The sequence below is a fragment of the Mirounga leonina genome, unplaced genomic scaffold (assembly GCF_011800145.1).
Source record: "Mirounga leonina isolate KUSES-001 unplaced genomic scaffold, KU_Mleo_1.0 Mir_366, whole genome shotgun sequence".
In the NCBI taxonomy this organism is placed as follows: Eukaryota; Metazoa; Chordata; class Mammalia; order Carnivora; family Phocidae; genus Mirounga; species Mirounga leonina.
This window is the reverse complement of record NW_023270709.1, coordinates 22,085,233-22,109,150: the sequence shown is the minus strand read 5'-3', so window position 1 is coordinate 22,109,150 and position 23,918 is coordinate 22,085,233. Positions and strand designations below refer to the sequence as shown.

Genomic DNA, 23,918 nt, shown 5'->3' with positions numbered 1-23,918 from the left:
TAACATTTTTCCTCCAAAGAGAGAGGGGCTGAATAGCATGAGTTCTTAAAACCAGTGGGACTTAAAGCCTGGAATTTTAAAAATCGGTGGGCTCGGCTCTGGTAGAGTGTGGAGGACTTTAGGAAGCAGAGTCCCCACCTTTAAAAGAGACAGCACAGCAAACAGCCTGAGCAGATAGAGCATAGAGCTAGCAATCTGAAAAATGGTGGTGGGGGGGCGGGTAGCACATGGGAGGAAGAAGGATTTGCTCATCTCAGAGCATGGCATGGAGACCCCTTGAGGAACAAAGGAGCTGGCAGGAGCCATTTCCCAATGCAGCCTCATCGGCATGTAAACAAGGGCCACCTGCAGGAAGCAGTGCAGAACCAATACTCCTTACCTAACGTGCTTGCAAAAGTATCTCCCATCTGTACCACTTCGATGGTCCACCCTTCCCAGTCACCGTCCAGTTAGTTCCAGCACTGCAGGTCCCTCCTCCAGAAGACTAGCGCAAACCCTGCCAGCATCACGTCTCCTGATCTGCACATTTTGCAGGACCCTTGTCTCATTTCACAAGCAGACCACTGCACAACAGGCAAAGAGAGCATCTGCAGACAACTGGACTGAAGGAAAAAGATGCCGAAGACTCAACAGCAAGGCACATACAACACACATAGGAGACACTCTCTGTAGAGTCAGGCCCTAGGGAAGAGGGGACACTGTACTATGGGACCTCTTCTCTTCTCTATAAGCCTGTTATCACAGAGAGCAAGAGAAGTAGCTGACTTTCCCAACACACAGAAACAGACACAGAAAGGCAAAGTGAGGAGACAGAAACATCTTCCAAATGAAAGAAAAGGACCAAACCACGGCAAGAGACCAAAGTGAAATGAATATAAGTAATATATGTGACTGAGAACTTCAAGTAGTCATCATAAAGATACTCACTGGGCTGAAGAAAAGAGTGGAGGACATTAGTGAGACCCCTAACACAGAGATAAAAAGAAGAACCAATCAGAGATCAAGAACACAATAAATGGAGTTAAAAATACACTTCATGCAATAAATAGCAGGCTAGATGAAGCACAGAATTAATGACCTGGAAGACAGAGTAATGAAAAGAAACCAAACTGAGCAAAGGAGAGGACAGAAAATTATGAAAATTGAGAATAGTCTTAGGGAACTCAGTGGCTCCATCAAATGTAATAACATCCACATTATACGGACCTCAAAAGAAAAGATAAGGAGGCAGAAAATTTATTTGAAGAAATAATAGCTGAAAACCTCCCCAATGTGGGGAAGGAAACAGATATCCAGATCCAGGAGGCACAGAGCTATCCCCCCAAATTCACACAAGGAGGTCCACACAAAGACACACAGTAATTAAAATGGAAAAGTAGTAATAAAGAAAAAAATTTAAAAGCAACAAGGAAAAAAGAAGACAGTTACATAAAAGGGAAACCACATAAGCCTATCAGCAGTTTTTCAGGAGAAATTTCACAGATCATTAGGGAGTGGAATGATAAATTCAAAATGTTAAAGGGGAAAAATCTACAACCAAAAATGCTCTATCCAACAAGGCTACCATTCAGAATCGAAGGAGAGATAAATCGTTTCTCAGACAAACAAAAACTGAAGGAGTTCATGACCACTAAACCAGCTCTACAGGAAATATTAAAGGGGACTCTGAGTCGAAAGGAAGACCATAAGTGAGAGTATGAAAAGTAAAAAAAGAAAAAGAAAAAGAAAAAGAAACCATGAGAGCAGTAAAAATAAATATTTCTATAAAAATCACAGGGATTCATAAAATAAAAGTATGTAAAATATGATACCATAGACCTAAAATGCAGGGGTGGGGGTGGGGAGAGGAGTAAAGAATGGGTTCAAACTTAAGGGACCATCAACTTACATGCAGATGTTATATAAACCAATGCTAACTACAAATCAAAAACCAGTAATAGATATGCAAAAAATATAAAGTACCCAAATATGTCACTAAAGAAAGCTAACAAATCATGAAACAGAGCAAGAGAAGGATCAGAGAAAATCTACAGAAACAACGATTAAAAAAAGGAACCAAAATGGCAATAAATATCTATCAATAATTACTCTGAATGTAAATGGACTAAATGCTCCAATCAAAAGGCATAGGGTGACAGAGTAGATTTAAAAAACCATAATCCACCTATATGCTGCCTAATAGAGACTCATCTCAGACTGAAAAACACCTGCAGACTGAAAGTGAGGGGATGGAGAAACATTTATCATCGAAAGAAAACAAGACAGCAATACTTCTATCAGACAAAACAGACTTCAAAACAGACTATAACAAGAGACAAAGACGGTCACTATATAATCATAAAGGGGACCATCAAACAAGAGGATATAACAATTGTAAATATTTGTGCACCCAACATGGGAGCACCCAAATATATAAAACAGCTAATAACAAACATAAAAGAACTGATCAATAATAATACAATAACAGTAGAGGACTTTTAACACTCCACTTACCTCGATGTACAGATCATCCAAACAGAAAACCAACATGGACAGTGGCTTTGAAACACACATTGGACCAAATGGATAGAACAGATATATTCAGAACACTCCATCATAAAACAGCAGAATGTACATTCTTTGCAAGTGCACATGGAACATTTTCCAGACTAGATCACATATTAGGCCAAAAAACAAGTCTCAACAAATTCAAAGATTGAAGTCATACCATGCATCTTTTTGATCACAACGCTATGAAACTAGAAATCAAATCTGGAAGAGCACAAAGAAAAAATCTGGAAGAGCACAATACATGGAGGTTAAATAACATGTTATTAAACAGCAAATAGGTTAATCAAGAAATCAAAAATTACATGAAAACAAAATGGTCCAAAATCTTTGGGATGCAACAAAAGTCATTCTAAGAGTTTATAGCAACACAGGCCTACTTAAAGAAGCAAGAAAAATCTCAAACAACCTAACCCTATACCTCAAGGAGCTAGAAGAAGAACAAACAAAATTCAAACCCATCAAAAGGGAGGAAACAATAAAGATTAGAGCAGAAATAAATAATACAGAAACTAAAAAAAACCAACAGATCAATGAAACAAGGAGCTGGTTCTCTGAAAAGATCAACAAAATTGATAAACCTCTAGCAAGACTCATTAAAAAAATGAGAGAGAAAGGACCAAATAAACAAAATTACTACAGAGGAGAAACACAAACAACTGTTAACAGAATATTATGAAAACCTATATGCCAATAAACTGGACAACCTAAAAGAAATGGATAAATTCCTAGAAACATACAACCTACCAAAACTAAAGCAGGAAAAAATAGAAAATTTGAACAGACCAATCAATCACCAGCAACAAAACTGAGCCAGTAATCAAAAAACTCCCAAAAAGCAAAAGTTTAGGACCAGTTTCACAGGCAAATTCTAGCAAATACTTCAAGAAGAAATAGCTATTTTAATACCTATTCTTCTCAAACTGTTCCAAAAAAACAGAAGAGAAAGGAAAGCTTCCAAATTCATCCTATGAGGCCAGTATCACCCCAATACCAAAATCAGATAAAGACACCATAAAAAAACAGAACTACAGGCCAATACCTCTCATGGGTATGGATACAAAAATCATCAGCAAAATATTAGCAAGCCAAAACCAACAATATATTTAAAAAATCATATACCATGATTTATTGAGATTTATTCCCAGATGCAAGAGTGGTTTAATATGTGCAAAAGAATCAACATGATACATCACATCAATAAGAGAAAGGATAGGGGCGCCTGGGTGGCTCAGTCGTTAAGTGTCTGCCTTCGGCTCAGGTCATGGTCCCAGGGTCCTGGGATCGAGCCCCGCATCGGACTCCCTGCTCCGTGGGAAGCCTGCTTCTCCCTCTCCCACTCCCACTGCTTCTGTTCCCTCTCTCACTGCCTCTCTCTGTCAAATAAATAAATAAATTCTTTAAAAAAAAAAAAATAAGAGAAAGGATAAAAACCATATGATCATTTCAATAGATGCAGAAAAAGCATTTGACAAAGGACAGCATCCATTCATGATAGAAACCCTCTGCAAGGCAGGTCTAGAGGGAACATATCTCAACCTAATAAAGGCCACATATAACAAACCCACAGCCAACACCATACACAATGATGAAGATGCAGCTTTACCCTTAAGGTCAGGAACAAGATAAGAATGTCTACTCTTACTAATTTCATTCAACATAGAACTAGAAGTCCTAGCCACAGCCATTAGAAAGCATAAGAAATAAAAGGCATCTAAAAACTGGTTAAGGAAGAAGTAAAACTCTCACTGTTTGCAGATAACATGATACTAGATATAGAAAACCACAAAACCTGTATCAAAAAACTACTAGAACTGATAAATGAATTCAGTCAAGTCTCAGGATACAAAATCAATGTACAGAAATTTGCTGCATTCCTATACGCTAATAATGAAGCATCAGAAAGTGAAATTAAGAAAACAATCCCATTCTTCTCTTACTTTGCTTCCTACTCTGGAAGCAGTGGTATTGAAGATGGCTGGTTGCTGTTGTTATGGGTTTGAGCTGCATTTAGCCATAAAACAATCTTGTTAGAAAAAGTGGGGAGGAGGGGAACGGTAGGAGAGAGGAAGGCCTTTTCTCCCTCTCACCAACATTGAGATAAATCTCAATTGGTCTCTAGCCTTGTTTGTAGGGATTCTGTTGGTGAACACCAGGAAAGGAAAGTGGGATGGCCTTCAGTTTGTACCAGCTTAGCTAGCATTGCTGACCAACTGTTTCAGGCTCTGAAAATAAAAGATAATCCTGAACCCATTAAAAAAAAAAAAAAGGAAAAAAGAAACAATCCCATTTATATTCACACCAAAAACAATAAAATATCTAGAAATAAACTTAGTCAAAGAGGTGAAAGATCTATACTCTGAAAACCATAAAGCACTGATGAAAGAAATTCAAGATGACACAAAGAAATGGAAAGACATTCCATGCTCATGGTTTGGAAGAACAAGTATTGTTAAAATGTGTATACTACCTTTCATCACTGGTCATTAGGGAAATGCAAATTAAAGCCACAGTGAGATACCACCTTATGCCTGTTAGAATGACCATCATCAAACTACACAAGAGATAAATGATGGTATGCATGTAGAGAAAAGGGAAGCCCTGTGCACTGCTGGCAGGACTGTAAATTGATACAACAACTATGGACAACATTATGGAGGATCCTCAAAAAATTAAAACTAGAAATACCATATGATCTAGCAATTCCACTTCTAAAAATATATCCGAAGGCGATTAAAAATACTAACTCACAAAGATATCTGCATTGCCATATTTAAAGCAGTATTATTTGTAAGAGCTAAGATACAGAAACTACCTAAGTGTCCATCAACGGATGAATGGGTAAAGAAGTTGTGGTATATATTCACAATGGAATACTATACAGCCACACACAAAATTTAAAAAATCCTACAATTTGCAATAACATGGGTAGACCTTGAAGGCATTCTGCTAAGTGAACTAAGAAAGACAAATACTGCGTGATCTGACTTATATGAGGGGATGGAAAAGAGGAGGAGGAGGAAAGAAAAACCAAACTCATAGTAAAAGAGATCAGATTTGTGGTTACCATAGGCAGGGGGTCAGTGGAGGAGAGAAGAGAGAACTGGAGCAAGGTGGTCAAAAGGTACAAACTTCCAGTTATAAGATAAATGGGCACTAGGGATGGACTGTACAACCTGATGACAACAGCTAAGACAGTGAGACAGTGCTGTATCTCATCCAGGAAAGCTGTTAGGAGAGTTAATCCTAAGAGTTCCCATCACAAAGAGAAAATTTTCTTCCTTCTTTCCTTTTGATTGTTCCTATATGACAAGGTACAGGTTAGCCGAACCTACTTTGGTAATCATTTCACAATATACAGAAATCTAACCATCGTGCTGTCCATCTTCAACTTATACAGTGATGTATGTCAATTATTTCTCCATAAACCTGGAGGAGAGAGAAACTTTCATCAAAGAGATCAATGCATCCAAAACAGAATGAAAAGGGGGCAGAGTTGAAGAAGAGGAGAGGAGAGGAGTGAAATTGCAGGGGAAGCAGCTCACACTGACCCCTAGAGGTCACTGTACAAGTTTGCCTTTTACTCTGAGGGGGGATTGGAGGAGGGTGTACCACATAAGTCAGAGTAAAGGAGGGACATGGTCCCACCTGTGTTTTAAAAAAAAAAGAAAATTTGCAAGAGTTAACATGAACATCCAATTTTCACAGTAGGTGATTCCTTGTCAATATTTAAACAAGGAAGGATGGGGCTACATTTCCAGACAGATCGGTGGGACCACTAATAGGAGGGTTGGGTCATGGGAAGCCTGAGAGGTTCAAGCTGAAAGCAATTTCCTTTCCTTGTTTTGAACAATCAAATCCAGTGAACCATTGTAACAGTGTGTTATGTGAAAACTCTAGTAAGACTGTCAAACTAACAAACTATTCAACACCATGTACCCTCCCTTGTAGCCCCACCCCAGAATGAAGCAGAAGTTAATGAAAGACCCAAGACTTCATAAAAATTAATTCCATTAATAATAAAAGGTGGTTCAAACCTGTAAGAAAATGCATCTTTGAACAGAAAAGGAAATGTAAGTGATGAACATACTAAAGCAGTGTAATTAAAGACCAGCCAAAAACATATAAAACAATTCTGAATCATGAAGCAGCAGAATCCACCTGGGGGGCACACTTAAGTGTTTATTTTAGTTTTAAAAGCTTTAAGGGAAGAAAAGTATTTGACAAAATGAAAGATACAATGGATAAAAAAAATTCATTCTAGAAATAATGTATATTGAAGTATAGGGGGCAAATAAGTAAAGTTAGAATCCTATTGCTAATCTGGGGTAACCAGCAGGAGGGGAGAGTGAGGAAAAAGAAGAGGAAAAGACAAACTGACACATTTAAGAAGGTGGCAAAATGCAATGTCTGCGACACTGTAATCATGTATTAACATGGTACATAAACTTAAAACAAACAGGTTCATTGAAAAAAAACTAAATCAACCACAGCCATAAATTTCTGGCTTCTTTAGTTATTACAAGATAGAAGTTATCACTTATTTAATTACACCAATGAGACTGGGAAGTAGTCCCAATATTAAACCACTGTGCAACACTTTCCAGCATATTCAGACTATATAATAACTGTGTCAGCAACTACACATATTGAGAGAATGCAGAAGTGTCCCTTCAAAGCATACTTTGAAAATCAAGAAAATTATTTTATTGAAAAACAAACCCTGTGAAAGCAGATGTGCTTATATGGTCCAATACCATCCCAGATGGACCATGTTACATATCCAAGCTCAGTTCACTTACTTATTAAGTTTGGAAAGCATCCTCAAGTAAATCTCCACGGGATGTTTGGGTGGTTGTTCAGTTATTAACATTTACAAAAACCGCTTGATATTTTGCCTTCCAGTCTCAATTCACAAAAAGTTTATACTCTGAATTCGTACCAAATGCAAAGTACAAAATTTGACAGAGTGAAGATGAATAGCAATGTGTTAAATAAGAAAGAGCTATTTGGTGAAGTACCCTGGGAATTTAGGTCAGTCTAATCCAAGATTGCATCAATTACTGAGAAGTTAAGGGAAACAGAAAATCAATTAAACTTGCAGATCGTGCCATATTGGGAAAGTCTTGAATTACCGACACTGGAGGCATCTGGAATTAGACTGAATGAAATACTAGCAAACATATTAATAACAATGACTTAAGAGTAAAAACATTTTTCTAATTTCAATAGGCAATATTTACTTGCAATCATTTGTCTTAAGTTATCCAGTAGACTACTTTTGCAAAGACAAGAATTTTTTTAAAGTTTTTTTTTTTTTTTTTTTGGTTTGGAGGATGTAATGTACACATATCAGAAGAAATACAAAATTATATTCCCTTCAGAGTTTTCATACCAAAAAAAAAAGTTTTAGTGACCATGTAAACCAAGACTAAGGTACATGAATATTTTAAAAGAAAGAAATAAATGTATTTAAACTCTATACATCTTCCCTCAGAATTGGTTATGTGCCTTGCTGAATTATCAAGATGATACAGAAGAAAATCCTAAATTCATTATAATCTGTTCTCTCCTAAAATAAATGCTATAAATGGATGGAATTTTCAGGCCACTATTAAAATAGGGAGGATTCATTCAGAGTAACTTGGAACTTTCCATTTTGTTGCAACCGAGACAGATACAAATGGAATATGCTTTATATGGTTTTATGTTAATCACAATAGTTAAATGCTTTGGGCATCAATGTAGCTTATTAGTACATTTTTAAAACATTACTTGGTATAACATAAGCAAGAAAAATGCAAACAGGCTGTGGCAGAAGCTGTACGTCCAAACCCCCTTCAAGGAAGACATATGAAGAGAGCCCAACAGGAATCAAATGTGGAAACAAGACAGTTGTGGCAAAATCCTCTTGTCAGGCTGTATTCCATCTGGCCCTTCTGGGCAAAGACTCGCTTCTCCACGGAGCATTTATCAATCAGGATCCCAGCAAAGCAGATGGCACACTGCATAATTGAAGAGGTTTTAATAAAGGGACTATTTACTAAAGTTTGGCAAGGTTAGGAACACCAACAAGAGACAATGCAATACTCTCAGGCTAGCAACAATGGGGTGCTATTTCCACCCCTGGGCCTGAAAAAGCAAAGGAAGGGAACAGTTAGAAGAACCTGGAGAAACAGATGAATAGAGTGGGCCACCTGACAGGATCTGTGGCCGCCGCTCAGGGAAGCACAAAACCAGCAGAAGCAGGGAAGGAGAGAGTGAGAAAGCGTAACAAATACTCCTGTCTCACACTCGAGTCACACCTCCAACCTCCAGCTGGAAAAATCCACCTAGACACCAAATAGCAAGGGTCCTACTGACGCCACACACACAGGTCAGCCTCCAGCAACACACGTCAGGTGGAGAAAGGGTCTGTAAAAGAGACAGAACGCATCCACTCACAGGCAGGACCCTCAGGGAAACACATAGCATACGGGGCTGGAGCAAAGGGTGTACGTATGGAATCAGTGGGAGAAAAAGAACAGGACGGAGGAAAAGACCATGAGGTTCACACTAAGAAGTCACACCTTCATTTGGCAGGTAACTGGCAACCACTGAAGGTACACATGCAGGAGTGTAAATAACCCCGGGATGATGGTAGCAGCAGACTCAGATGGGGAGGAGATTTGCTTCCAACAGTTAGATGATTCCAGCAGTCTGGGTATTAAGGAGGTAGTAAGAAATAAACAGTAACAAAAACTGATCCTGTAGTATGTCCCAGGTATCTCAAAAGTCATATCCATTTAATCCTCTCCACTTTGAACTAGGAAAACTGAGCCTCAGAAAAGCAACCTGTGAAAGTCAACCAAGGACTAATTAGCTGCTATAAATGCCACATTATTTCACTAACTTGTGCTTTCTAAATGAAATACTGGCAGCAGAAAATGAAGAACAGAAGTTCACGGACAGGCCCAGATCTCTATTAACCAAGAGATCTTAGATGAATCATTTGATGGCTTTCATTTGACAGCTTTCAGCTTCCTTATCTGCAACTAAGAGCACCTACAAAAATTGTTTCTTCCATCTCTAAAGTTCTCCTGTTGCATTACTAATACTTAATCATCAGCCTTGCCACCCTCAAGCCAACGTACCAATGAACATCCCCACCAGCTTCATCTTTAACTCATGTCTCACAGTGGACTCTCCAATTAAATCCAATTTCAATCTCCCTGATAAATCCACTCAAGCAAAAACTCTTCAGTGAGAAGCCATCCCCAATCAACTCAACCTGGAGGTGACAGGCCTTCTGTGATATTGTGATATAACAGGAAATATATATATGGTCTTCATCCTCAGTTCCTAATACAGGGCCCCTAAAACTCCTTTAATTCCCTGAATGATAAGGGTGAAAGCATTTTTGGTTACTCATCATAAGCCCCTTTCAACCATATCTGAATTTATGCCAATGAGGTAACTCTTAGAGAATGGGGGCTGGCTGCCAAAGGAACCAACAATGTCATTGGAGGGTTGGATCTTTCAGCCCCAACCCCAACCTTTGGGAGTTCAATCACCAATGGTCAATGATTTCATCACTCATGCCTATGTAATGTAGACTCCATAAAAAAACCCTAAAGATGGGGTTTGGGAAGCTTCCAGGTTGGTTAACATACTAAGGTGCGGGGAGGGTAGCATACCCAGAAAGGGTATGGAAGCTCCATTTCCATTACCACATAGCTTGCCCCGTGCATTTCTTCCAGTTCCACTTTTCCTGAGTTCGACGAGCTACTCTAGCAAATTATCAAACCTAAGTAGGGGGTCATGAGAACCCAATTTATAGTTGGTCTGTCAGAAGTACAGGTGACAATCTGGACTTGCAATTGGCATCTGAAGTGGTAGGTAGTCAAATGGAACTGAGCCTTCAACCAGTGAGGTCCGCAGTAACTCCAGACAGTTAAGGTCAGAATTGCTTGGGATAGCCCCTTTGGCTTCCTGAGCAGCACCATGGCAAGTGGGAAGAACAAACACCTCATGAAAGGCAGCAAAAAGGGAGGCAAGAAGAAAGTGGTTGATCCATTTTCTAAGAAAGACTGGTATGATGTGAAAGCACCAGCTATGTTCAGTATAAGAAATACTGGAAAAAACACTAGTCACGAGAACTCAAGGAAGCAAAATTGCATCTGTTGGCCTCAAGCGTTGTGTTTTTGAAGTGAGCCTTGCTGATCTGCACAATGAAGAAGTTGCATTTAGAAAATTCAAGCTAATTGCTGAGAACATTCAGGGCAAAACCTGCCTGACGAATTAGCATGGCATGGATCTTACCAGGGACAAAATGTGTTCCATGGTCAAAAAATGACAGACCTGGATTGAAGCTCAGGTTGATGTCAAAACTACCGATGGTTATTTGCTTCATCTATTTTGTGATGATTTTACTTAAAAATGCAGCACCAACAGGTCCGCCAAATTCAGAAAAAGATGATGGAAATCATGACCTGAGACGTGCAGACAAATGACTTGAAAGGAGTGGTCAATAAACTGATTCCAGGCAACATCGGAAAAGACATAGAAAAGGCCTGCCCATCTATTTATCCACTCCATGATGTCTTTGTTAGAAGAGTAAAAATGCTGAAGAATCCCAGGTTTGAACTGGGAAAGGAATGTTCATGAAGCTTCATGGTGAAGGTAGCAGATCTGGAAATGCTACTGGGGATGAGACCAGTGTAAAGTTGAACAAACTGATGGGTATGAGCCACTAGTCCAAGAATCTGTTTAAAATTCACACATTTAATGGTGACAAATAAAAAATCTTATTTGTGATATTTAAATTTTAAAAATTGCTTGGTATAGAAAACATACACATTTGGTGCCAGAAGCATCGTCAGTACAGAAAAACATAGTTTACCTTTACCTTCTATGATTTCCTATAGAAATTATATCTCTGCAAGCCATTTGGCAGCCTTCAGACTGCCAAAAACAACTTCACTGTTTTTTATTAGACTTTATTTTTTAGATCAGTTTTAGGTTCACAGCAAAATTGAGCAGAAAAGTACAGAGTTTCCATATTACCCCCCCCCCCCCCCCCAGTTGTCCCTATTATCAACATCCTCCGCCAGAGTGGTACATTTGTTACATCAATGAACCTACGCTGACACATCACAATCACCGAAAGACCACATTACAATTCACTTATGGTGTTGAACATTCTATGCGTTTGGGAAAATATATAAGGACATGTATCCACAATTACAGTATCATATAAAATACTATCACTGCCCTAAAACATTCCTTTGTACTCTGCCTATTCATCTTTCTCCCACTGCCCCAACACTGGCAACACTGATCCTTTTACTGGCTTTGCCTTTTGCAGAAGTCAGAGAGTTGGAATCACACAGTGTGTAGCCATTTCTGATTGGCTTCTTTCACTTAGTAATGTGCACTTAAGTTTCCTTTATGTCTTCTCATGACCTGATAGCTCATTTCTTTTTAGCACTGAATATTCCATTGTTCCACAGTTTATCCATTCACCTACTGAAGGACATCTTGGTTGCTTCCAACTTTTGGCAATTATTGAATAAACATCCGTGTGCAGGTTTTTGTGCGGACACAAATTTCCAACTCCCCTGGGTATATGCCAAGGAGCATGGTTGCTGGATCGTATGGTAAAAGTATATTAGTCCTGTAAGAAACTGCCAAACTGTTTTCCAAAATGGCTGTACCATTCTGAACTACTACCAGCAATGAATGAGAGTTCCTGTTACTCCATACCCTCACCAGCATTTGGGGTTGTCAGTGATCCAGATTTTAGCCATACAAATAAGTGTGTAGTGGTATCTTGTTTTAATTGCATTTCCTTGATGACATATGAGGTGGAGCATCTTTTCATATGTTTATTTTCTATCTATGTATCTTCTTTGGTGAGGTGTCTGATGAGGTATTTGGTCCATTTTTTAATTGGGTTATTTATTTTCTTATTGTTAAGTTTTAAGAGTTCTTTATATATTTTGGATAATGGTCCTTCATCAGATACATCTTTTGCCAACATTTTCTCCCAGTCGGTGGCTTGTCTTCTCACTCTCTTGACAGTGTCTTTTGCAGAGGAGAAGTTTTTAATTTTAGTAAGTCCATCTTGTCGATTATCTCTTTTATAGATCAAGCCTTTAGTGTTGCCTCTAAAAAGTCATCCCACCATACCCCAGATCGCCTAGATTGTCTCCAGTGCTAACTTCATCACCATTAATTGACTATATATGGACATACTGAGGGGCCATCATGGGGCTGGTCCTTAAGACGGAAGATGAATAAGGCAGCAAAACCCTCAAGCATCCTGAAGCACTACTTCCAGAAACTCAGTCACCCACTAACACAGTGACTCTCAGGTGGGAGAGATGAGAGAAGTCATGGTACAGCTGCATGAATGTGGCATCAGACTCATGAGCACAGGCCTGGGAGCAGGCCTGCCTGGATGCCAGTCCCAACCCTGCCACTCACTAGCCATGCGCCCCGGTGTCTCAGCTTCCTTGTCTGGAACATGAGGAAACTATTTACACCCACTTCACTTCACAGTGCTGCTGTGAAGACTAAACGATGTAATCCTGGTGAAAAGGCTCGGCATCACGCCCTATCACACCAGGACTGCACAAGAAACGCCACACTTGTACACTCTCCCAGATGGGGACTCAGGTGCACGGTTTAACAAACTATTCAAAATGATCACTGCTTTACATTTTTAATCATTGTATATCATCTCATTTTGAAATTTCAAAGAAGATTAAGGTATAGGCTAATTCTCACGTTCTATGGTCATCCAATAAATCAAGGAATCAAAATAAATGAAGAGCATGTGGAAGGTGGCAGACACAAGCTAGCAGGAAAAGTGCATGGTTAAAATCTCAACGTGGAAGGGCGCCTGGGTGGCTCAGTCGTTAAGCGTCTGCCTTCGGCTCAGGTCATGATCCCAGGGTCCTGAGATCAAGCCCCATGTTGGGCTCCCTGCTCCATGGGAAGCCTGCTTCTCCCTCTCCCACTCCCCCTGCTTGTGTTCCCTCTCTCGCTGTGTCTCTCTCTGTCAAATAAATAAATAAAATCTTTAAAAAAAATCTCAACATGGTGACAGCAGTCCGTTTTCTTTTTTTAAAACACACAATTCCCACTTACAACAAAACAATTAAAATTTTAAGTGAGAAGCTCAATTCATGTAAAATTGCATTACTGGTTTTTATTTGTACTAATCTAACAGAGGAAAATGGACTATGAGTATTTAAAAATTAAACCACAGAACTGAGGATAATTTATTTCTCAGTGACTTCAATAAGAATCTGGTTCGAAGAACCATGGTAATGAAACATAGTTCTATTTTCTAGTGTAACTACAAAAATTATATTCAGTAGAATATCAAAACTGAATACTACTTTTAAAAGTATTTGTAGGGGCACCTGAGTGACTCAGTCGGAAAAGCATGCAACTCTTGATCTCAGGGTTGTGAGTTTGAGCCCCATGCTGGGTATACAGATTACTTAAAAAAAATTATTTTTAAAAAGTACTTTTAAAAAGGGTAACTGCAACTAATTAGGTGATTAAAAAAACATGCACATAATGTCAACTGTATCTCAATAAAGTTGCAAAAAAACCCACATAAATATAATCATTTCCACTTATTTATTTATTTATTTATTTAATGTCAGCTGCAACCCAACAAGAGGCTCAAACTCACAACCATGAGATCAAGACCTGAGCTAATACAAAGAGTCGGACACTTAACCAGCTGAGTTACCAGGGCATCGCTCATTTCCTTATTTTAAAACTGATTAAATTATGTCTTCCTGATCCAAAACTCAAAATCTATTTCACGCAAATATAAAAATGAGCTTAAAAAAAAAAGGACTATGACCTGACTCATTTATAAGTCAATTAAATATATGCCTCCTGTATTGGATTGGTCAATGCATGAATCAGTCAAGGACAAAATGTTGTAATTTTGTATGTAAATAAATGTTAACTGATATTTTTATAATATAGTTCAAATAATACAGTACTTCCCCCTTCTTACCAGCCAGGGGATACGGTCCAAGACCGCCAGGAGATGCCTGAAACTATGCACAGAAAGTACCAAACCCTATTTGTATTGTGTTTTTCCCTATACATACATAGCTACAATGAAGTTTAATTTATAAATTAGGCCCAGTAAGAGATTAATAGCAATAACTAATAATAAACTAGAAAAATTACAACTATAGACTGCAATAAAAGTTACGTGCATGGGGTCTCTCTCTCATAGTGTCTTACTGTCCTGTATTCACCCTTCTTGGAATGATATGATGGGAAGTGAGGTGACCAAGGTAGGCACTGTGATGTAGGCTCAGGCCACTATTGGCCTTCTGACGATAAGGTAGGAGGAGGATTATCTGCTTCTGGACATCAGCTGACTATGGCTAACTGTATCCAGAAAGCAAAAGTGTAGATAAGGAAGGGAGGACCACTGTAGACATCTGCTTATCCCACTTTCAACAATTACCTTTAATTGTTTCCTCCACAACTTCTACCACTCGGTCTATCTGTTGAACCTAAAAAGAAAACAAATTGTTAGACAAGCAATTTACATGGATAAGAAACATTAATTTGTGTTTACCCTTCTGCTTGAGTCAGTGTATCACATTTCCCAAGCAAACGAATGTAGGTTTTCTTTAATTAATGCATTGAGAGATAGTATAAAAAATATTCTGTATTAATGTTTTGTGTTACAGTGAAGTATGAAATTACCACTCTCCTGTCCTCCAATGATAACTGAAGAGATCATAATACATTTAAATAAACTGCCTGGGGTTCTGTTAGCATAGCCTATCAACATAAACTCAACACATCCTGAGATATAAACGGACGTTTAATTAAAACATGCCTCTTCACACACACATTCTCTTCTTTTCATTCTTCAAGAAAAATGACACGAAATGCCAACCTACAGAAAAGGACAAGCTGGTTTTAAGGAGATTTACCCCAAATTCTATGCTTTATTATTCTAACACGGAAGCCCCTTTTTAATGGATGTCTACCATGTGCTGGGCACTATGCTCACGTCGATGGGATACAAAGTCAAATAATAACAGCTCCTACCCTAGACACCAGTGACGAAGGGAGAGTCCCCGGGGTGCCACGGGAACACAGAGGAAAGGTAATAAATTGTGACTGAGTGATACAGGGATGCTTCTCAGGGAACCAAAGGTGAATCTTGAGGGATAAACCAGATTAAGACAGGAGAAGCCCACTAAGGAGACAAAGTTAGAGTGGCTAGGGTGTAGAAGGAAAATGAAAAAAGCAAAGACTGTAGTGCAAGAAGCTAAGAGAAGAGAGAAAGTGAAAACACAATGAGTCATAAGCTGATATTACTTATGCCTTAAAAATCTTCAAATCATTGCTTTATTATAGGAGAAATACATGCTCATTGAAAAAATTCAAATTAGAAATATAAAAAGGAAATAAAGTAACCCATATTACGTTACATCCTCTATTTCCACTCCTAAGATAACATCATTCATAATTGCTTAATAAGTAGATACCAAGACATTTTCCAATGCAGAACATTTATATATAGCTCTGTTCTGTCCTTTTTTCTTACAAATTATGAGATAAATAGGTAGACAGATGAGAAGGAAAATAACAGATCTGCCTTTTTATTTTTTTTCTATACATCATCAGTACATATAGGTCTACTTCATTTATTTTAGTAGCTGCCTAATATCTCATGTATAGATACACCATAATGCATTTACCCATTCCCCAACTAATGGACCCTTATGTTATTTTTAATCTTTCATTATTATATAATGATGCTGCAATGAATTCAACTGAGTAAGAACCTTTTAAAAAGTGCAGTGGCAAATCTCTTTTAAATATTCTTTTGGCCTCAGTGTGTTATGGGAAGCAAGGAAAGACTTGTGAGAACACACTTGGACTCGGCCCTGCCTCTGACCACTCATCCCAACATAATGGCAGTAGTTACACTAACTGTTGAGAAATTGCCAAAGGCAAAGTAAATCCCTTTTGGATCTTAGGTCCCAAACAAACCTACCTCACTGGAGCCACTGGAACTACTAGGTTCTGGTTTTATGAAGAGAATTCATGTGGCTTCCTTACAGAATATGATCAAAGCCAGAATAACAGAGTTCAAAGAGGAGGAAAGTACCCAATAGGGTCAGATGCTACAGAGATAGTAAGTTAACATAAAGACTGGAATACATACGCCTGATTTAACAATGAGGGAGTCAATGAACTTAGGGAAAGCAGTGAGTTCAAAGTAATGAATCATAACTAAGAAAATATAGCAAATAGAGACTACTCTTACAGACAGATGGGTAGAAAGGAGACATGGGTGGGACAAGGAAAGAAGACTTGGCCAAATTTCCCAGTGAATGGGGATGAATGACCAAGATATCAGCTGGGGATACAAGATGGAAAATAATAGTAGTACAATATGAGAAAATCCAATGGTGGAATGAAAACATCAAAGTGTTCCTATGCAGCTGGAGACCTAATAGCTCAAAGGGATCACTGCATCCAGTTTATAGCACATGGATTGAGAAAAAAGCAGTATTCTTAAAGAAGAGTCAGAATTACTTGTAGGAGGAGCAGTTAAAAAATTTCAAAGTTGAGGGTAAGCTAAAACTATAACATCCTTAGAAGAAAACAGCCATAAATGTAGGTGAACCCTAGGTTAGATGGCAATGTTTTAGATATTACATCAAAAACATGAACAACAAAAGGAAAAAGGTAAACTGAACACCATCAAAATTAAAACCTCTTGATACATCAAAGGACATCACTGAGAAAGTAACAAGACAACACAGAAAATGGGAGAACATTTTTGCAAATCATAAACATGGTATGATTCAGATTTGTATCTAAAATATATAGAAGCTCCCTCAACTCAACAATAAAAAGACAAATCATTTAAAAATGGGCAAAAATGAGTGGCTCAGTCAGTTAAGCGACCGACTCTTGATTTCAGCTCAGGTCTTAATCTCAAGGTTATGAGTTCAAGCCCTGCACTGGGCTCCATACTAGGCATGGAGCCTATTTTAAAAAATGATAAAATAAAAATTAAAATTAAAATGGGCAGAGGCGCCTGGGTGGTTCAGTCAGTTAAGCATATAACTCTTGATTTTGGCTCAGGTCGTGATCTCAAGGTTGTGGGATTGAGCCCCGCATCGGGATCCAGGCTCAGCACAGAGTCTGCTTGAGACTCTCTCTCTCCGCCTCTCCCTCTGCCCCTTCTCCTGTTCTCTCTCTCTGTCTCTAAAATAAGCAAATAAATGAAATCGTCAAAAGAAATTAAAATGGGCAAAGTCCATCTGTCTATCTGAATAGACACTTTGCCAAGGAAGATATACAAATGGCTAATAAGCGTATTAAAAAAAATTGTTCGGTATCATTAGCCAACCAGGGAATGCAGATCAAAATCGCAATGGAGGAATAGGGAGCTATTGTTTAATGGGTCTAGATTTTCAGTTTGTTAAAAATGAAGACATCCTGGAGGTGAATGGTGGTGATGGTTGCACAAGAGTGTGAAAGAACTTAAAGCCACTGACACACACCTAAAATTAATCAAAGTAGCAACTTTTATGTTATATATATTTTACCATAATGATATACTACTTCATACCCACCAGGATGGCTACAGTCAAAAGGACAGACAACAACAAGCATAGGCAAAGATACAGAGAAACTGGAACCATCCTACACTGTTAGTGGGAATGTAGTAAAATGGTAGAGTTGCTTTGGGAAGTCGTCTGGTGGGGCCTCAAATAGTTCAACAGAGTTACAATATGATCCAGCAATTCCAGTTCTAAGTATACACCCAAGAGAAATAAAAACATGTCTACACAAAACCTTATACACAAATGTTCATAGCAGCACTATTCAAAATAAGCAAAAGGTGGAACCTACTCATTTCTCATCAACTGATGAAGAAACAAAAGGTGTTATATCCATACAACGAAATATCATTACACCATAAAAGGGAACATGATATACAGTAGTCCTCCCCTTATCCACGGTTCCATTTACCTGCAGTCCAGAACCAGATGGTCCTCCCTCTGACATATCCTCAGAAGGTCAACAGGAACCTAAGGCTGGGTCACATGCCTACATCACTCACCTCACTTCATCTCATCACGTAGGCATTTTATCATCTCACGTCATCCCAACAAGAAGGATGAGTACAGTAGGATGACTATAGTACATGAAGGTATTTTGAGCAACAGACCACATCACATATTACATTATGTAATACGATACCTTGCATTATACTCTTACTATATTACGTCATTATAATTGTTCTATTTTATTAGTAGTAATTGTTAATCTCTTGCTTCACCAATTTATAAACTAAACTTTAGCATAGGTATATACGTATAGGAAAAAAAACACAGTATATATAAGGCTCAGACGATCCACGGTTTCTAGTGTGCACTGGGGATCTTGGAACACATCACTCATAGATAAGGGGGGGCTACTATATGCTAAAACAGTATGCTAATTGAAAGAAGCCAGACCAAAAAAAGTCAAATATTGTATGATTCCGTGTATATGAAATGGCCAGCAACAAAGTAGATTCATGACTGCCTATGGGTGCCAGTAAAAGAAATGAGAGAAACTGCCAGGGAATGCTGAGTTTCTTTTTGGAGGGATGAAAAAATTCTACAATTGATTGTGGTGATTGTGGCAGAATTCTGGATATATTAAAAACCATTAAATTACACACATTATATGACAGCACTGTATAATGTGTGAATTACAGCTCAAAAAAGCTGTTATTACAAAAATAATAATATGGGCCGCCTAGGTGGCATAGTCAGTTAAGCCTCTGACTCTCGGTTTCAACTCAGGTCCTGATCTCGAGAGTCGTGAGATAGAGCCCCATGTCAGGCTCTGCGCTCAGCTCAGAGTCTGCTTATGACTCCTCCCTCTCCCCCGCTTCCCCCATGTGCTTTCTCTCTCTAAAATAAATAAATCTTTTAAAAATAATAATAATAATACAGGTTGACGGTAGTCAAATGTTCTAATGCTGGCGGTCATGAAACTCAAGGAAAAACTGAGGAAATATTCCAAATTAAAGGAGCCTAAAGAAACCTACAACTGAATTCAACTTTGCATCTGGGTTCTTTCTTTCCCTCTAAAGGACAGTATTAGGACAACTGGCAAAAGCTGACTAAGGTCTGCATGCTAACTTAGAGTAGCTATGCTAATTTCCTGATTTTTATAAATATACTATAGTAGTATATGAAAATATCCTTGTTTTTGAAATACATGCGTATTCAGAAGTAAAGGGGCATCTGTTTGCATCTTACTCTCCAAATGATCAGAAAGAAATGTATGTATATGCATGTGTGTGTGTATGCATATATATATACATATATATATGAGTTATAAGCAAATGTAAAATACTAACATTTGAGGAATTAGGGTAAAGGGTATGGTAATTCCTTTTGTTTGCAACTTTCCTGTGAATGTGAAATTATGTCAAAATAGCTTAAAAATATGTGTGTGTGTGTGTGTGTGTATGTATGTGTTGAAGAAAATAGCGATCTTCTTTTGCACTGATGGTCACACAATTTGCTTGAATGTATGCAGCTAAAAATATATTCTCTGATTTTTTAAGTACTCAATTACATTTGCTTTATGGTAGAAAAATCGATGTTCCCTATACATAATTTAACCGCTGGATGGTGGTGTGGAGGACCTCTAGGACTTTAAGAAGAAGGGCCTACCAAATATTACGACAAAGAAAAAAAACAGCATTTGATTACAAACACACGAGGGGAAGTTCAGTGGATGACCTAAAGAAAATATTGTGCTGTGTCCATTTCTCGTGAGGAGGATACTGGAGGAAGTGGTGGGAGAAAAAGAAAGAAAGGCAAGCAGAAAAGGAAGGGAGAAAAGAGTCAGGAGAGGGGGAGTTAGAAGGCAAAAAAAAAGCACACGTGGGAGGCAGGGAGAGAAGAAAACACAATCACAAGAGAACAAACTCAAGATTCACACACAGTGATGAAGAATATATTGAATTCATCCTGGAGAGAAAAGGAAAGCTGTTCTTAATTAATACTATAAATTGTAGCCCTGAATACACAAGAGCTTAGTTTCTGGCATATAATTCAAATAAAACAAATAAAACAGTATCTTGTGTCCTTTAGGCACTTAGTTATAAATACACAGGGAAAAAAAAGACATGCAGTATGTTCTATTACCGACTCCATATGTTCTCGACAATGAAGAAAGGAGTTAGTGAACAAACAATTCATAAATAACATTAACGAGTCACTCTGCTACAGAACTTTTAAAAGAAATCCATAAAAATATTTTATTTGGCTATTATGAACTACTCCAAATTTAAAACTGAACACATATTGAAGAAACAAACGTATACCCAGTCACCTAAAGCAAATGAAAGTGCTCTTCTGAAATTTCCTAATTGTTTAGAGCAGTGCTATCCAACAGAACTTCCTGCAATGATGGAATTGTTCATATGCTGTGCTGTCCAACATGGCAGCCATCGGCCCCATGCAGCTACTGCGTACTTGAAATGTGGCTACTGTGACCAAGAAGCTAACTTTTAATTAAACAGTCACATGCGGCTACTGGCAACCATAAGGGAAGTGCACTAAGACAGCCACCCAGCCTGTGGCCACCCGGCCTGTGGCAATCTGTTACGGCAGGTCTAGGAAACTTAGGCACACCTCAGACACAATTTGGCCAACCAGCCTAAAAGAAAGTCCAGTCAGGGAGCAAGTTGATACTGTTCTGCAGCCGGAGGTTCTGCTTTAGGATGTGTCTGGAAGTATCTTTTTTTTTTGAACAACGAGCAGCTAGATACGTTAATGACTAGTAGTAACGCAGTGACAGCTAACATTTCCTGAGCAATTACTGTGTCCCAGGCTCTGTGCTAACACGTCACCTGCATTATTACCTTTAATCCTCACGACATTCCCAGCAAGTAGATACTATTGTTATTTCCGAGGCTAAGGGAACCGAGGCACAAGGATATCCAGCTAAAGTCCTGCCAAGGATTTTTGGTAGATCTTATCGAGGAATGGCACATGGGTGGCACATTTCATGAATCTTCCTTTTCCTCTACACATGGAGGTCATTACTAAATGATCACAGAATGCTATCCAACTAAACCTGGACTTTCAAGAGACCCCGGTAACAACTACTCCCCCAAACCTTCCCCCACAAATCACCACTGGCATGCATGCATTCCCTTGACAAATATCTATTAAGCACCAACAAAGCACGAAGCACTGTTCTGGGGATATAATGGTGGAAAATACAAAGTCCCTGCTTCACGGGCCTTACATTCTAATGGGGGCAGGGGGCAAACCATGGAAACAACTGAAAATGTTCATTTCTTGTCATAACAGATGCTATGAAGAAAATCGAGTCTGGGAGTGGCCAGAGTTAGAGAGGGCAATTTCGCTACTGTGATCCAGGTGAACCTCTGAACAGGTAGCATTAATCCTGGGACCTGAACCCTAAAACAGGAGCATCAATGTGAACCTCCAGGAGCTGAAACAGAAATGATGGTGAATGAGGGGCAGAGCGACAGGAGAGGAGATCAGATAATTAGAGGAGGAAGATTAGGTGAGACGTTGTACCTCATACTATGCAGTTTAGATCCTATTCTACCTGCACAAGGAAGTCACTGTGGGGTTAACAGAAATATTTCAAAAGCATCGCTCAGGGTAATTCTATTGAAATCATACAAAGACTACTGTTCACCTGCATTTCTCTATTATTTGGTGTGAGTCTTTTTCTATTACACAGATCTGGCTGGGGTTTTACTATTTCTAGACTTCATCCCAAGACACCTCAAATCCTTTTAGAAGAGAGGTTAATACATTATAGGTACACATTTAACACAGATCCAAAGGACTTCTCTCATGGGCTCTCTTAATTTTGATTGTATGTAAATAGGACAACCTGTCATTACCATTCTAATTAAGAAATATCAGACCAAAACCTCAAAACCACCTAAAAACGCTATCAACCTCTAAAAAGAAATGCCTTTCTATCTCTGTTAAGAACTATACTATATAAAGTCTTTCCATCAAAGTCCGAACTTTTCACTTTTACCATAATGGGAGTTTAATTCAATAATCAGCATCTGATAGGTTAAAGTTCAATACTGACTTCTCTGTAAAAAAAAATAAAACATTTTCCTCTCTAAAAATTTTTCTCCAAGCTGTGAAGGAAAGTCCCAACTTCTATACATGGTGTTGTGAGACAGCTCAACGTTCCAATCTCTAAAATTTGGGGAAGTCCATAGCAGTCACTAAGCTAACCCTATTAGAAAAAAAACACTGAATTTACAAGCCTGTGCACAAGTTTGCTCACGAGGTACACAAAAGAATATTGGATGCTACATGTGGTTTAACTTCTTGAACAAAACCTTCTCATTTCCCAGTACAGTTTTATCTTCTTTCATCTCTTCACTGAGAAAAATTCTTCCCCAATGGTAGAAACAGCCTTTTCATCAAAAATTATATGGCACACATTCCACACATCACTAAAAGCTTATTTGCTACCTAAATGGTACCAGTGAGTGACTAACACTCAGTAAGAGATAAAATTTACTAATTGACAGATAAGGCCAGGCTAGATGGATGCCAAGAAAAATGTGTATCCGTACCAGAAACTTGTTCCTCTTAAATCCAATTAAAATGCCTATAAAATTTTCTGTAGCGGGAAAAAAACCAACTCTTTCAGCAATTACAACAAAACTCAACATGCTAAGCACAATTGTACAGAGACACACTATTTAGGACATTAGACTATTATAATCATATTAAATAACAGGACAGTATTACGAAGTAAAAAAAATTACTTTTAAAGTGATACTAAAGTTAAAAAGAGAGTAATAACAGAACCAAAACACAAACGCACATGAGAGATGTGAAACATCAAGTAATAAATATTAATGCTGTCTGTCTCAGGCAAGATGATCAAGTCCTAAGCCCCAGAATCTATGAATATGTTCCCTACCCTGGCAAACAGACCTCACCGATGTGATGAGATTAACCTGGGTTCTCTAGATGCGCCCAATCTACTCCCATGAGTCCTTCCAAGGTGAGTCTTCCCTGCCCGGGACAGAGAGACAGACATTGATAAAAAGGTCAGAGAGAGGGGCACCTGGGTGGCTCAGTCGGTTAAGCGACTGCCTTCCGCTCAGGTCATGATCCTGGAGTCCCGGGATCGAGTCCCGCATCAGGCTCCCTGCTCGGCAGGGAGTCTGCTTCTCCCTCTGACCCTCCTCCCTCTAATGCTCTCTGTCTCTCATTCTCTCGGTCTCAAATAAATAAATAAATAAATAAATAAATAAATAAATAAATAAATAAATAAATAAA

At 38.5% G+C, this 23,918-nt stretch overlaps 1 protein-coding gene and 1 pseudogene across 2 annotated transcripts in view; one reads left to right on the top strand and one right to left on the bottom strand.

Moving 5' to 3' along the window:
- CDKAL1 (CDK5 regulatory subunit associated protein 1 like 1) overlaps window positions 1–23,918 on the bottom strand; it is a 661,526-nt gene that overhangs the window by 456,669 nt on the left and 180,939 nt on the right. For both annotated transcript variants that reach the window (XM_034985765.1, XM_034985766.1), the window contains one exon: window positions 15,038–15,086. In XM_034985765.1, the coding sequence (XP_034841656.1) occupies window positions 15,038–15,086 (49 nt within the window). The remainder of the gene's footprint in view (window positions 1–15,037; window positions 15,087–23,918) is intronic.
- On the top strand, window positions 10,531–11,299 carry LOC117997459 (annotated as a pseudogene).